Source organism: Eleginops maclovinus, chromosome 8 (assembly GCF_036324505.1).
Source record: "Eleginops maclovinus isolate JMC-PN-2008 ecotype Puerto Natales chromosome 8, JC_Emac_rtc_rv5, whole genome shotgun sequence".
Classification (NCBI taxonomy): Eukaryota; Metazoa; Chordata; class Actinopteri; order Perciformes; family Eleginopidae; genus Eleginops; species Eleginops maclovinus.
In genome coordinates, this window is record NC_086356.1 from 13,786,399 (window position 1) to 13,802,656 (window position 16,258).

The 16,258-nt window shown below is 41.9% G+C and overlaps 1 protein-coding gene across 3 annotated transcripts in view; it reads left to right on the forward strand.

Moving 5' to 3' along the window:
- The first annotated feature begins 14 nt into the window (after positions 1-14).
- cabp1b (calcium binding protein 1b) overlaps positions 15-16,258 on the forward strand; it is a 29,849-nt gene continuing 13,605 nt past the window's right edge. For 2 of the 3 annotated variants that reach the window (XM_063889060.1, XM_063889061.1), the window contains exon 1: positions 15,125-15,891. In XM_063889060.1, coding sequence (XP_063745130.1) covers positions 15,265-15,891 — 627 coding nt within the window. In that variant the 5' untranslated portion in view covers positions 15,125-15,264. Of the gene's footprint in view, positions 161-260; positions 490-15,124; positions 15,892-16,258 lie in introns of those variants that run through there. The other variant, XM_063889062.1, reaches the window with a different exon arrangement.

The window sequence follows — 16,258 nt, forward strand, 5'->3', positions numbered from 1 at the left end:
AACACACAAACACACAGTGTCAATCTGACTGTCTTTGATATCCCACTCACGTTCTGACTCAGTCTAATTCTTTATTATGGGAAATACATGACATCACAGTCAGTATTTTTATGTTTTCCAGTAAGTGTGATAATTCGAATTCAGCAGCTGTCACAACATGGTTGGTCACACACTACTTCTTCTTTCGAAATTTCACTTTTGCATTAACTTTTTTGGCTTACTTTCTGCTAAGGATATCATTTAACTATTACACTTTTCAGCTTTATAGGGTGCTGCCTGCTGATCCCAAAGTGTTCACACTTCATACATACATCAAGGCTGATCCTTAAAAGAACGCCAGCTCTGTCCTGGGCAGTGGTGGTTCTACATGGAATTACACCCCGGGCGACTTCCCAACCTCTCCAGGACACTGTCTGCACGGTGCAGCTCCTTTGGTGGCAGGCTGCTTCACCCTCGGTGTCTCACGGAGAACTCACACTTCACAGCCTGGTAGACCCCCCACACACACATAACAACAAAGACTAAAACATTCCTGTTGTGCAATACTACTTATGTGCAATATATATATACACACACACACACCATAAATAGCTGTGTAATTTATTCTACCACCTTTTATACTCTCACCTGGCTGCTCTCGCTAAACTGTTGTTGGAAATGGATATGTATTTTGTATTCTGTGTAATTTATAGTTTGTTATCTTTATATCAATAGTTTTGTTATGCATGCTTCTTGCGTGATAAGCTGTCTTTGGCACTTGGATGTTACTTTTGAACATGTTCACTCTGTGGGACTAATAAAGGTATTCTGATTATAATCCTTAATGCAGGAAATACAGTTTTAAATGCATTCTGCCCAGTACTGCCGATGGCCAATTGAAACTTCAACACAAGGGGGAGACGTGGTGTACATTTTAGTAGGAAACCTCTTGGCTGCCGTGATCGCCATATAGGTCTAAGTCTATAGGTCTGGTATCTTCTTTGGTACGCTACATTTCTACCTCATTCAGGTAGAGGCATGGTGAAAGGGATTTCGGAGCTCCCTGATATTAATTCAACAGGAGTTGGCTGGATTTTTATACTTTCAGGGTGTAGGGATCAGTGTTGCCAGTTACTTTGAAAAAGTAATCTGATTACTGATTACTCCTTAAAAAGTAACTTAGTTACTTTACTAATTACGTTACGTATAACCCAAAGAAGACAGCTTAACTGTCTCGGGCCAACATGGGGACATTGCAGAACAGGTTCATCTTTCTCATGGGAAGCTTGTACAGAGCCTGCATATAGGAAACTGGAAAATCAGGGCCAGAGTGGGGGGGATTTCATTTCGAAACATGCTGAAGAGTATTTGGCAATTCACTCATTGAAAGCAAATGGACATCAAGATGATATTTTTTGAACAACCATGATGAATATTTTGCCAAGGGGACAGCTACCACTTATCTAAGACTTGCTTGTGTTGTTGTCAGAAAAAAACAGTTTCGTACTGTAGTAAGATTATTGCTTTATAAAGCAGAGGTGGAGATGTGTGGCTGAAAAGCCATGGTCATCCCAATTATTTTTATTTTTACTAATTAGATCTAAGAGGGTGGAGCTAAAGGCAGGAAGTGAACAACATGGGCAACTTTGCAGCCGGATCCAGAAATTTCTTAGGTTTAGAAGAAGGGTGAACGATAAAAATAGGTAAGTCAAAACTTGTTAATGTGTTGTGCCCCATGAGTGTTTGGTGATTTGAGTGGCATGCTGCTGATGACTTAATGCTAGCCTGGCATGCTGTTTAATCACCATGTTCCTCCATGTTGTTGGTTTATTGTGAAACTAAAAGTGTATGTTAATGTTGAAGAACAGAAGTTTATGATGTGTTGATTGACAAGCTAAGGTATCTGTATAATATTGTTAGGTTATATTGGGCTCAGGCAGCATGCTAGTTGGCATGGTGTGCTGTTAGCGTGCTAGCTAGTTTAAACAGGTGATTTAGACCAGTGTGTGGCTTCTCAGGCCTACTAGTTAGCCAGACATGTTGGTAGCCTAACACAGTGATTCTTAAACTAGGGGTCGCGACCCCAAACGGGGTCGGCAAAAACTTCCGTGGGGTCGCAAAATTATTTGTTACTTCAGTCGGAAATTAGCTGTTATAACACCTGGTGAAACAACGAAAAATAAAATGTCAATACAATGAAAATCTGCCTTTTTCTCATTCCTACACGCTGTTAAGAGGGAGAGAGAGAGAAAAAAAAAAGTTGCCCTGCTTTAAATGGCGTTTTCGAATCGTTTATTGGTCCTATGATAGAAACAATGTAACAATCTGCGCCCACTGTTCAAACTCAATTTCTTCCCGGTTTTTTTACAATACGTCATAGTTAACTCGCCACGTTACTAGCCACGTTTGTGATACTAGCCACTTTTTTAGCCACTAGCCTAGTTATAACTTTCATCAAAAATGGACAGGTGGCTGCTAAAAAACAATGATTTGAGCTCAGAAGTGCCATCTACCTCCAGTTGTGCACCTACTCCTCCGCGATCCTCAGATGGGACAAGTTTGGCCGGTGGTGAGAATAAAAAAGACCCACCAACGAGGCGTCGCCGATACCTGAAAGAATTTCTTAAATATGGATTCACGTGCCAGGTAAAACATGAGCTCGACCACCCACAGTGTGTTATTTGCGGCGATGTTCTGGCACATGAAAGTTTAAAGCCCACAAAAATGAGACGACATCTCGAAAGCCGACATCCAGATGATGCTCAGAAACCCATGACATTTTTTTTACGAAAAGAAGCTGCGCTGCATGGGCAAAAGACCGTTGTGCATAGCCAAGCTACTGTGCCCACCAAAGCCTTGGCAGCGTCATACAAAGTGGCCCACCTTGTAGCCAAAGCACAAAAGCCACACACAATTGCTGAAAGCCTCATCCTTCCTGCAGCAATTGCGATGACCACAGCAATGCATGGTGAAAAGATCGCAAGTGTGCTTAAACAGATTCCCCTCTCCAATGATACCATGTCCAAACGCATTAACGACATCGCTAATGATATGAAATGCCAGCTCATCGAGAGAGTGAAAAACAGCCGGTTTTCTTTGCAGTTAGACGAGTCTACTGACTTGACTAATGTAGCCCATTTAATGGTTTTCATTCGCTACAGTCATGACGGGAAACTGCATGAGGACATGCTGTGCTGCTCTCCGATGGAAGGAAGATGTACTGGTGGAGACATTTTTAACTGTCTTAATGGTTGGATGGAGGAGACAGGCCTGGATTGGGATAAATGCATAAGCATATGCACTGACGGTGCCGGGGCTATGATGGGAAAACACAAAGGGCTGAAAGCCAAGGTCCTTAGCGTTGCACCACATGTCAAGTTCACACACTGCATTATCCATAGGGAGGCCCTGGCATCCAAGACACTTGAACCCGAGCTTAACAATGTTCTTCAAACAGCAATCCAAATAGTGAATTCGATCAAATCGCGCCCTTTAAATTCACGACTCTTCGCCCTTCTCTGCCAGGAAATGGGGTCTGCACATGAATCCCTTCTTTTTCATTCAGAGGTAAGGTGGCTTTCACGGGGCAAAGTTCTTACACGCCTGTTCGAGTTGCGAAGCGAGGTGCGCACCTTCCTCTCAGACGTGCATTCCCCTCTTGCAGACCATCTCACTGACTCGAGATGGTTATCACGTCTTGCATACCTGGCGTGCATATTTGACAAATTAAATAGTCTCAACCTGTCACTACAAGGCCCCAGCACAAACATCCTGACCCTCTCAGACAAAGTGAATGCTTTCACAAAAAAATTGCAGCGTTGGGCAGCCCGTGCAGAGAGTGGGGACTTTGAAATGTTCTCGGAGCTGCACGACTTTTTGGAGAGTGACATGAATGCCAATTCATTGAAAGAGTCAATAACCTGTCATCTTCGTAGTCTCCTCGACAAATTCAATAAGTATTTCCTCACGGAGAATGTAGAGCCTTTTGACTGGGTACGACAACCATTCACCAACTGCTCCTCAAACAACCTGCCATCTGAGCTCGAGGATGCGCTGATTGAGCTGTCCAGCGACCGCACATTGCAGGCGTCGTTTGCCTCAAAAACTCTAGATGAATTCTGGCTGTCAGTTGTGCAGGAATACCCCGGGTTGTCCAAGGCTGCCATGGACATCCTCACGCCGTTTGGATCAACCTATCTGTGCGAAAAGACATTTTCGTCCCTGGCCTACATAAAGAACAAATACAGATGTCGTCTCAACAGCATGGAGGAGAATCTTCGTGTTGCTGTGAGCAGCATCGATCCCCGAATTGACCTGCTATGCTCGCGGAAGCAGGCCCATCCTTCTCATTGACATGGCGTCCGTATAAGAGGAAGTGAGATCGTTCCAATCATACACACTCTCTGTTGACTCTTGACTCCCGTTTGATTTGGACATTTGTTTCATTGCTTTGTTTGTTCCAGTTCTTGTTTGCGTTAATAAATTGTTGCCGCCCAGGCCTTTTCTTACACATTGCCTATTTGTTTTTGCTTGATTGACAGTCGTTACCATGGGTTTGCAATGCATAACGTTGTCCTGGCAACGCGATTTACAGCCCGCCCCCAAACAACCAAACTGCAGATGGCATTGCTGTTTCTTTCAAAATGTATGACTATCACTCAAATCATTGGAGACGCAAACTCGTAAATTAATTCACACAAAATCGTTCCTTTTCCATAAAATAATCGTCATACATTGTTAATTTGTTTGGATTGGAACAAAAAATCGGTTGCTACGGAAACGTGACGTCACACTTACACACTTTTGGGAAAGTGGGGTCACCAAACCTCTCCAGTTTTTTTTGTGGGGTCGTCAGACAAAAAGTTTAAGAACCACTGGCCTAACATATGGCTGCCAACTCTCATGCATTGAGCGGGAGAATCACGCAATAAACACATATCTCACGCAGTCACCCCACACGTGCCTTTTCTCACGCTAAGTTTCCGTCCAAAATAAATATATATATATCTAAAAATAAAATGAAGGAACAGCAGCCCGAGCGGTCTACGAAATGAGACGGTCTGGCCTACAGAGGACTTTCTGTTTGCGTCACCTGACACCCGCTGGTCCGTAGCACTGTCGCCTAGCAACCTGAATAGCTGCAGTTAATGCAACTGATCTACGGGAAATGAGTGCAATGTCGGGGAAATGATTTTCAGATATTTATAAAATCTTTATGAAGATTGTTTGATAAATACATTTCAGCTGTCTGTTATATGATGTTTTCTAAATTGTCAGGGACAGCTGCAGAAAAGAAAAGGACCTTTATTTATACAATACATTAAAGGGAATACTGCTTGCCAAAAATAAGATAGCTGAGGGTTATTATTTCTCCTTGTTTGGTTGACTTGCAGTGTTTAGCATAACATGGTCTTAGCTTCTTGATAATAATGACCTCTTTTGGATTGTTTTAGTGTGTGGGTGCTGGTTCAGATGGTGGTCAACAAGCACCAGCTATTGAGAGGACGTCCATCTCCTGATGACCCTTTTGACCCACGGGCCCAACTCAACAAGCACCAAAGGGACATCATTTAAACCAGGGCTTCCATAGAAACACTTTCCCATAGATTTGCCCGAAGTTAAAGTATTTAAACAAAACCATTGATATGTCTTTCTCTTTGGGTAAAGAACACCATTACATCCATGTATATTGGACACATAGCATTTATGGATATTTACGAGTGACTGTTGACCTTTTTGTAGGACCCTTTTAAATAGAAAATCTAGCCAGAAAACACATTAGTGTTACTTATTGTTGCTTTTGTGTCTCAGCCAAATGAGCTTGTAGCTTTCCAGTGAATGAAGCCTTAGCTTGACGCTCGTAACAATCTCCCTCGTCGTAATCCAAATCCAAAAAATCCACAGGACAACTCGGTAAATTCAACCGTTTACTTCAATTCAAGAAAAATAAGCACAGAAAATAATGTCTTTTTACAAAGTTATACAGTTTATCCAAAGATCAAGAGAGAATGAGAGAGGTCAAAAAACTGTGTGGCTCCACTCTTGCATTTCCTGACTGACCCCAGATTAACCCCGGAAACTCCTCCCATGAGTGTATCAAAACACCAACAAACTGCATTTAGGCTCCTACATTACCGGCCCCTAATTGTAATCAATGCCCTTGAAGACAATTACTCAAACTTTTAACTTAAATTAAAGGAGCCTACATGCTATGTTACTTTTACTGTAGTTAAAGAACAACAATATAAACAAATCTTATTCTTGTTCATCGCCCTGTCCAAACGGGTCTTTCAAAACAGTTCATCAATTATCTTCTGATTCTTGCAGAAGACATAGCTTTGTTATTGGACGACAAAGCTCATTGGTCTTGGTCTTGACTTTCACCTGACGAACCAGGCCTTTCTTGTCGGGAAAGGTTTCCACAATTCTTCCAAGTGGCCATGAATTTCTGGGTGAAGTGTCGTCTACAATCAGCACCACGTCACCGACGCAGAAGTTTCTTCCAGGCGTGAACCATCGTTGACGTTCTTGAAGCTGCATGAGGTATTCCCTGCACCAGCGTTTCCAGAAAGTCTTGAACCTTGTGCTTTCACTGTTCAAGTACTTTAACACAGCCGTGCTATCTGTCCAAAAGATGGAGTCGTGAAGTTCCAGTTCGAGCTCTATCTCCAGAAGCTTGTCCATTTTGATTGCAACTGTGGCTGCAGTCAGTTCCATTCTTGGTATGGTTGGGGACTTCAAGGGCGCGACCCTTGCCTTTTCCTCTTCAGGTATTGAGTTGAGCAACTTCCGGCTGTTGCTTGACCATTTTGTTAGTCGAAATCCACCTTTTGCCAACATGTTCCTCAGGTCGGCGCAAAGGGCGATTGCTGTGTCTTCATCAGTAGTTGACTTAAGACAGTCATCTACGTAGAATTTTTTCTTGACTGTTCTGGCAGCTTCCTGACAGAATTCTTCCTCAAAATCTGTTGCACATTTCTGAAGCGCAAAGGTTGCCACACTTGGCGATGATGTTGCGCCAAAGATGTGGACCAACATCTTGTGTTCAACAAGTTCCTGCTCATAGTTCCCGTCAGGCCACCAGAGAAACCTGAGGAGATCCGTGTCTTCATTGCTGACCCTGACCTGGTAGAACATGGCCTCCACGTCAGCCATAACTGCCACAGTCTCTTGTCGGAACCTCATAAGGACCCCCACTAGTGAGCTTGTCAGGTCCGGTCCCTGCAGGAGCTGTTGGTTCAGCGATGTCCCTCCAAAGCTTGCTCCACAGTCAAAGACGACGCGCAGTTTTTGCTTGACTGGATGTCTGACTCCATGATGAGGCAGATACCATGTCCGCCCTTCAGTTGGCTCCTGTTCTGTACTGTCGAGCTTTACAGCATGACCTTTCTTGAGTATGTCATCCATGAATGCAACGTATTCCGCATAAAACTTGGCGTCTTTAGAGAATCTTTTTCGTAAGTTCAAAGCCCGTTGCGCTGCAACTGATCTGTTGTTTGGCATACACAATGACTTGTTCCTCACTGGAAGACACACACTGTAATGACCGTCCGAAAGTTTTGCGGATTGACACACCGTGTTGACGAACTTGTGATCATCCTTGGACATTTCGATATCCTCGTCTTGTCCGGCATCGGGAAAGTCCTGCTTGAACTGCAGTTGCCAGAGCTCTTCTAGCTTAGCTACTGAGATTCGATTAGCAAAGACTTCTGTCAATCTGTTTGTCTCCATTGTACCACTTCCACCCCTGAGCGGTCCATTTACAGTCCAGCCTAATATTGTTCTCACGGCGTATGGTCCATCGTCCACGCTGTTGACCACTTGTAGTGGCTCCATCGCCTTGGGAACATTTGCTCCAATGAGTAATCCAACCCCAGCTTTGATAGTGGGAAGTTTCACCTCCTTTAGGTGAGGCCAACTGTTAACATCCTCTTGGCGGGGGATATTATCTTTGGTTACAGGGATGTGTTTTTGTGAATACACCTCTGAAAGTTCAATAAACTGGTTGCCATCCAGACTACTGATTTCCAGTCCAGTGACAATGCATGCGTTCACAACAGATTCATTACCCATAGTACGCAACAAGATATTAACATTGCGTCCATTCATGTTAAGTTGGTTTATCAGTGACTCTGTAGCGAAAGTAGCTGAGCTACCTGGGTCCAAAAAGGCATATGTTCTCACTGCCTTGGTTCCTTTTTGTGCCTTGACACACACTGGAATAATGGAAAGGACACAATCCTCCTTACCGGCCCCAATGATGCCAACAGTTTCAGTCATTTGTACAAGAGCACTTGATAAAGATTGTTGTCCACGACTTTCTGTTGCAGTTTCTCCCTGCAAGTCTTTAGTGTACATGTGCAGCAGTGTGGGATGCAGTCGAGAGCACTCTTCACATTGAACTTTCTCTTTGCAGCTGCTACTCATGTGACCGTGTTTCAAACATGCAAAACACAAACCTTTGCGTCTCAAGAAGTCGATCTTCTCTTTGTGTGGCTTGCCCTTGAGTTTTCTGCAGACTGTGAGGCTGTGTTGCTCTCCTTTGCAATAAACACAAGGCTTGCTGTTTGCGTCCACTGTGACAGGTTGTGTTTTTAAAGTTGCTTGCTTGTCGTTTTCCATCTTGACTTTGTTTTCGATTCCGGCGGGAACAACGGCAGTTGTGAATACCTTCTTGGGTTTGAATGTCTCGGCATATTGTGGTTTTGGTCGGACTGGGTCTTTCATGCCTGTGGTGGTTTCTTTTATGTTTCCATAGAGTGGGTGTAACATATATCTAACCTGCTTGTTGACAAAGTTGACGAAATCCTTGAACTTCGCTCTTTTCTTTGTTTTTTCTTGTAGGTCGCAGGCAGACTTTCTCCAGGTTTCTTTGAGTCTGTATGGAAGCTTGTTAGCCAATGCCTTTATGTTAGCTGTGTTATCCAAGTCTTCCATGTAGCTAATATCTGTCATTGTGTTTGAGCATCCAGTGAGGAATAATGCGAAGGACTGTAGTGCAGCGCCATCTTCTGGCTTAATTGTCTGCCAATCCAAAGCCTCCATTATGTAAGCTTCTGCTATCTTGTAGTCGTCGCCGAAAAACTCCTTCAGCATTTGTTTTGCTTTAGCATAACCTGCTGAGGGTTCCATGTGGATGCAGCTCTTAACTAAGTCGTGCGGTTGTCCACTTGTGTACTGCAGCAAAAATTGTAGGCGATCACGATTGTCGCCAGTGCGGCCTTCAACTCCATGTTCAATAGATCTGATAAAGGATTTATATTCAAGCGGGTCACCCTTGAATATTGGAATAGTGAGATGGGGAAGTAATGAAGCGTTGTGATTCTTCACCAGATACTCTGTCACATTGACTTGCTGAGAGATGGCCTTGCATAGACTATCAAGCCCAGGTCCACTATTGAGTTCCATGTCTTTTGCAGTTGAGGCTCTTTGAGGCATTGCTGGCTGAAGAATGGGTTTAACGTCGGGGTTAGTTATGACGTGCTGTGATGGTAGTTGAAAAGTAGTTTTTACCTCTGTTTCGCCAACCTGTTCATCAATGTCATTGATGCTCGTGCCTGCTTGTGTGTATTCATATTTTTGCAAAACTTCAATTTTTGCATCTGACTCAGCAAGAGCAGTCTGCATTTCATGCATTTCTTTTCTAGCCTTTATGGCGGCTTCTATTCTTTTGTGCTCTGCTTCTCTGTATCCCTTTTCTGCATGCCAATCTGCTTCTTCCTTTTCTATGGCCAACTTCTCCCTTAAAGCAGCAGCCTTTGCATTTAAAGATGCACGCTCCATTTCTGCCTTTATTCTGACTGAGGAAGAAGCTGACCACTCGCTTCCAAATAGTGATCCGCGTCTACTTGTACGTTTAGTAGTCGATTTTGACGATGTAGGCCTATCTGTGTGTGTTACTTGTTCATCACACTCTTCAGCCTGCACTGAGCGTTTCATGACCTCTTTCATCCATTCCTCACATTTCCAGAAGAAATCATCCATTGATTTATCTTTAGGATCAAACCAATTCTTTTGATTATCAGCATATTGGTCCTCATCCATGAATTGTTGCAAACCAGAATTTAGGTTGGACAACTCTTGATGCAAAATACTAAAGTCAACACGCAATTTATTTTTTACAGTGTCGACATTTGCATCGTCTTCCATTAATTGCTCAATTTGCTTTATCATGCTAGTTAGCTGGGACAGCTTGCATTTGCGTGCTTGGATTTGTCTAGCCTTGCGTTCCTCTACAGCCTTCTCAGTCATTTTTACTGTTCGTTTTCCACTGTCTTGTTCATCCATAACAAGCTGAATTTTCCACACTTAGCCTACTTGGTAAAAATGTCGAAGCACCGCAGAGTGAGCGTTACGCTTGAAATCCGTTCCACTTCGTCATTCAGCCGAACGACGGGCACGGCACGCGCATGCACTTCACTGCCGTCCTTGTAAAGTAGCGTCAATTAGCGATCCGCGGCCGAGCAAAGGCAGATAAAACTTACGGTTTGTTGAATTATCTTCTCAATACCACCGTGAAGTCAGTGCAAAGTTCCTTCTTTCGTTATCCGTTTCGAGTCAAGCCGTTCCAAATTCCAGTAGCGTAAATCCATGCAGAGCTAGTTTTTTGACTAATGTAGCTTTCCAGTGAATGAAGCCTTAGCTTGACGCTCGTAACAATCTCCCTCGTCGTAATCCAAATCCAAAAAATCCACAGGACAACTCGGTAAATTCAACCGTTTACTTCAATTCAAGAAAAATAAGCACAGAAAATAATGTCTTTTTACAAAGTTATACAGTTTATCCAAAGATCAAGAGAGAATGAGAGAGGTCAAAAAACTGTGTGGCTCCACTCTTGCATTTCCTGACTGACCCCAGATTAACCCCGGAAACTCCTCCCATGAGTGTATCAAAACACCAACAAACTGCATTTAGGCTCCTACAGAGCTATTCTTTTCATCATAAAAGGTTATGGATGCCTACAGCACGGCAGCAGAAATGTTTCATTGTTTTTGCCACTTTTAACCTTTTTGTTCTTCAGGAGAATTATTCATGATCCCCAACAGCAACTCTTCTTTCTTAATGTGTAATTTGGATTATATAATTGCTAAAATGCATTATAATTCACCCGGAGGCAGATGGAGGGACCATTTTCTTTCTGTGAAGTGTAAATAGTCACCCCTTAAGAGGAAAATGAGGGCCACTGGGTAAAGATTGACAAATACATTCAAGATAATTTGGAATACGGATTTCATAGATAATGCATCATTCCAAAAAATACATCTTCAGTGCATTTAATCTATTTAACTTTGTTTTGTTATGGTCCATGTTTGGCTAATGCTTAAAACTTGTACCATTTTTATAAGAAAAAACAAAATGCATTCCAATATCGATTATATTTTCACGCAGATTACGGATTTTATTCTGTTGGTATAAATGTAAGATACCTTGATTGTAGATTTTGCACACAGCTCTTTTTTATCAATACATTTTGTGAACATAATTTTGATCAATATGTGAAATCCCCACTGATGTGAAAATCCTGCTTTGAATTGCAGCTGCATTTAGTGTCTTTGTTCTTCATGAACGCTTTTAAATTCATTTGTAAGTTGCAGTACTCTTTATTCTCTTCTCTCTTTATCCATTACATTCAAAGTGAGACCCTCCTGCTGTGTATGGTAACAGTTTTCACTCATTGAACTTGCACCAGCCCTACATTTATGGTGATGAAACCGTTATTGGAGTGGGTGGAAATTAAGCAGTTTAGGCTCAAAGGCATTAATGCCTCCCTCATACAGCCGTGGCTGATTGGAAATAAGGACATGAACACAACATTAAAAAAGCTATTTGAAGAACAAGGGAGCTTTTGTTTTTGATAGTTTGTTTGTTGTTTAATGTGCCCAAACGCTGCAGTGACATCAGTGCAAACTGATCAGGTATCAGGTAAACTGCTAACAGGCGCTCTGAGATTGGACGCTCTGAGATTGGACTGTTCTTCTAATGTTTTGGAAAGAAAGGGAAGGAGACGATGCAAGAGTGTGTTAATAGGAAACCAGAGATTCGTGTGAAGCATAAATGAGGCAGAATAGACAAAATAACCTGTTTCTGTGGGACAAAGAGAACAGCATTACCGAAAAACCAATGATGCCTGCTTACAGTACACTGACAATATTATAGCTCAAAATGATGCATAAAGATCCAGGACCCTTGATTATTTTAATATCAGAAAGTTGTTTGTTACTTTCTTACAAACCTGACAACATCATCTGAGCATTTTCTGACAGGCAGCTGCAGGAATTAGGATTCTTGCACAACGTCATCATTCACACACAAACACTACTGTATGCGATCAAGTTTTTAACTTTTTTTATTCATCTTAGTGATTTGTGTTTTTGGTATTCATACAGTATATAAATGTATTCTGTTTCTCAGGCCACTCTGTAAACTATCCTCCTCTTGAACTAGTTATATTACAACAACAATTTAAGTGGGCCGATTATGTAAGAATTTTTCTGTAAACTATGCTCAACCCATGATCATTTCACATGATTATTAAAATTTCAAATGGACTTGAATAAAATTTGTTTATGTATCTATCACATGATTGTGAAAGTAAATAGCAAAACTTTGAATGAATGATTAAACATTTGATTTGTAAATGCTTTGTGCTATGGTTTAATGGAGCATTCAGTTCTTCATCATGTAAGTCTGTTGATGACAGAAATGCTTCTATTCGAACATTTACATTTTCTTAAAAAGAAGATTAACTAATTAATTACATCCTGCAGAAAGTGCTAATTAGATGAGTTTGCAAAATGTTGTGAATATTCAGTTGATGGAGCTCTTTCTTCACCTTGTAGTCACAGAGCTGCTATGTTGTGAATTATTCACCCTGCTGATTCTATATAATAAGTCTGCAGGGGACGAGGTTAATAAGGCTGCAAGGTGTGATCAGGGACACGATTATTCAGCAAAAAATGGATTGTTCCCTTGTCAGCTTTGTGTGATTTTCTACATTCAAAGTGCTTTTTTGACATAAATGTGCTACAGAAAGGAACACATTACTATTTTATAAAACATTTTCAAAGACCATTTTGTACTCTCTTTTAAAGTGGTAAATCAGTATTCAACTTACTCATTATGACATCTTTATCTTATGTGCTTATACTTTTATCAAAGATGTTGGTGTTTCTTTTGAGGGTTAGGGTTAGATTTAAATATTCTGGTGTGCGCAAAATAGTTTAACCCAATAAAATGTTCACCCTGAAAAAGTCTTAACCTGATAAAAGAAGTTTACAAAATAAATCTCAGGTCAAAGCCATCTTACTACCTTCTTATGAAGCGTTGATTGAGTTGAATAAGTGAATAAGGGGACCATCCTGAGCTAAATTGTCTTTGTAAACGTATCCTTCACATTGTAAAAATCCTGCTTTATCCTTTTTATTTAGCGAAGAACAAATGGACAGGGCTATATTTGGTCCAGCGCTTACCCACCACACACACTAGCAGCCAACATACCCACCGACCAAATGTCTATTGAATACATTAAATTCCTCTGTTATTTTTCTTTTAGAGAAATGTGAACTGAAATGTTATTCCCAAGACTGTGCTGTTTGGAGAAATAGGGCAGCAGCTGTCAGATTTGCAGCACTTGCCATAAAAGATGGTTTGGTCATCTGACCCCACTCTGAGATGGTGATGTTGGGTTGGACTGGGGAATAAATGCAAGAATTGAATGTAACACGAGCCCAAAAACAGTTTTAAAAAAACTAAAATGTTGCCTTTTTCTGGTGTTATTTCTATGTTGTTGGTTTTTAAATATGCTAATTAGTTTTTCACTCTCTCTCTCTTTCTCTTAAATGGGCCATATTGCACCCTCAGGCTTGTACTGTGTGTCCCCTGCTGCAGCCCAATGTCTAAAAACACTGAATATTATTAGTTATCATAATAATAATAATGGTTAAAGTGTAAAGCATAGGGAAAAACCTGAAAGAGACAATGGCTCAGCAGCACTTTATGAGAAGCACGGATGATGAAAAGGGTAGAGTAGATTAAGCAGACCGATGATGAAGAGGTGGGAGGATGGGAGTGATGGAGTGAAGATATACTTTACTTCTCCCTGGAGCAGAGGAGACACAGATGTCAGAGAACAAAAATTCCCCAGAGAGAGGAGGGGAAAAATCTGTTCATTTCTCAGCTCTGCACTGTGAAACACAGTTCGTGAGAGCTCCAGTCTCTAATTGGCTCCATGTATTGACATCATTACACACTCTGCCTGCATCCCCGGACATCTGCTATGAGAATTATGACCGTAGGTGTGCAGATGGGATGAGGCTTAAAGATTGTCACGCTTTTATTTTCAGTGTTTGTTTTCTTTTGAACTTTCTATTTTGAGTAAGCCACAGTAAAATATCCCAACATGTTGACTTTGACATTAATTCTGTGAACAACCATGTTTTCTGTCAAATAGGTACAATTTGAAAAGCTCATTGTGTTAATGTGTATCTATAAATATATTGTTTTTAGTTAAAAAGTAAATTAAAATATCATATGAAACTAAACGGAAGAATGCTGTTATGCTGGCATTGAAAAAAAATAGAAAGGTAAGATACCTTTTTACCAATTAAGTCAAAACCTTTCCTTAATGAGGAACCCTGACAATTAAACTTGGACAACTTGGACAAAAGGCCTTTACCAGAGAGTGATGTGGTTTTATTTTGGGGGATTTGATGTAATATGCAGTTGTTCTTTGTATTTACTTGTTCTTCCCAGGTTCTAAACGTTTCCTAAGTGTTTTGTGTGTATGTTATTCATTGAGCAAAATACCTACTTGCTGCCTAATTTCACGTTCTCATCCTTTTTCTAAAATCTTTTTAACCCTTTGTTTGTCTTTTAGTTCCACAGTCAAAATAAGTTTAATGTATTTAGTCTAAGAAAATGTAAAGGGACAGTTTTAAGTTTGTTTGTCTCATTGGTCCATTGATGCTGGTGAGTTATTATGTTTTTGTGAACACTTTAATAAATCCAAGCTCATGGTGAGGGAAATGGTTTACAGTGACGCGAGTCCTATGAACTTTGCGCGTGGACTGTGCGTGTCATCCAAAGTTGTCGGAGCCCTGCTGAGCGTCACTGCTTCATATTCACTTCCTCTCCCTCCTGTGAACTGCAGTGATGCTCGGGTGTGTGGACTAGAGTCAAGTCCAACTGACTGATCCTGAAAACCTGCACGTGGCAAGGGACTGCCTTCTTTTGCTTTCAAGCACCCCCCAGCCTGCAGCAGCCTCATTCCGTGAGAGGAAGCGAACGATGAGTTCTCCTTTCCCCAAAAGCGAGTCTACTACTTCTCTGCTGAGATCCTCGGGGCTTAACCGTAAGTCGGGTCCACAGGATCACCGAAGCCAGCACCGCGTCCAGCATCACCCAACCGGTGGCGAGGATGCAGGCTGGACCGAGGACTGCGAGAGTGCGCGGAGACCTCTTTGCCAGCCTAGACACGCAGAGTCTCGAAGTGTAGGAAATCACCGAGGGCAGAAGAGTCACTCTCACCGGCAGGCGAGCCTCCAGGATGAGGGGTATGCTCAGGAGGAAGCGAGGCACAGGACGAGCCGGCTCCAGAAAGAGCGAAGCAAGTCCACCAGGACCAGGCATCATCCTCACGACTCCTCCCGAGGTGAGCCGCCTCCCGCAGCGCAGCTCCTGCGCGGCTCCCCGCAAGACAGGACTTCTCCGGTTCCGTCCTACCCAAAAGGACAGGAAGATGCGGATTTCTTCTTCGAGCCCAAAGAGAGGGTGATTACCGGGTCTTCCTCGAGCCTCAGCTCCGACCCACCTGCGACCAGAGCACCTGCAAAGTCCAGACGCACATCTAAGAGAGTGAGCATAACCGCGTCTGACTCCGTCCTCCATCCCATAGTGAAGTCAGTCTTTGGGCAGGTAAGAGGAGAAACTTTCTGAGCATGACAATAAGTTTGTTTGTTGAAACGGGAGTCAACTTAATTTATTACAGAATGCTCACTGTGTTTCATAATGAGAGGAACCTCATTTGGAAATGTTATTAGCATTTGATGAGAACTGGCACATATTAAGACGACACTAAAGCTGAATTTTAAAAATAAGAACTGTTTAATTTGTTTAGCTTGAAAGTTTGTGATAAGCCTGGAGACGCGCAAACATATTTGAGACATGGGCTGTGGATGGTAACTTAAAATAACTAATATAACGAGTGTATAAATCCATATCAAAATGATTGCAGACAAATAATACAGTCTAATATCTTCACACAGATCCCATTATAACAAAG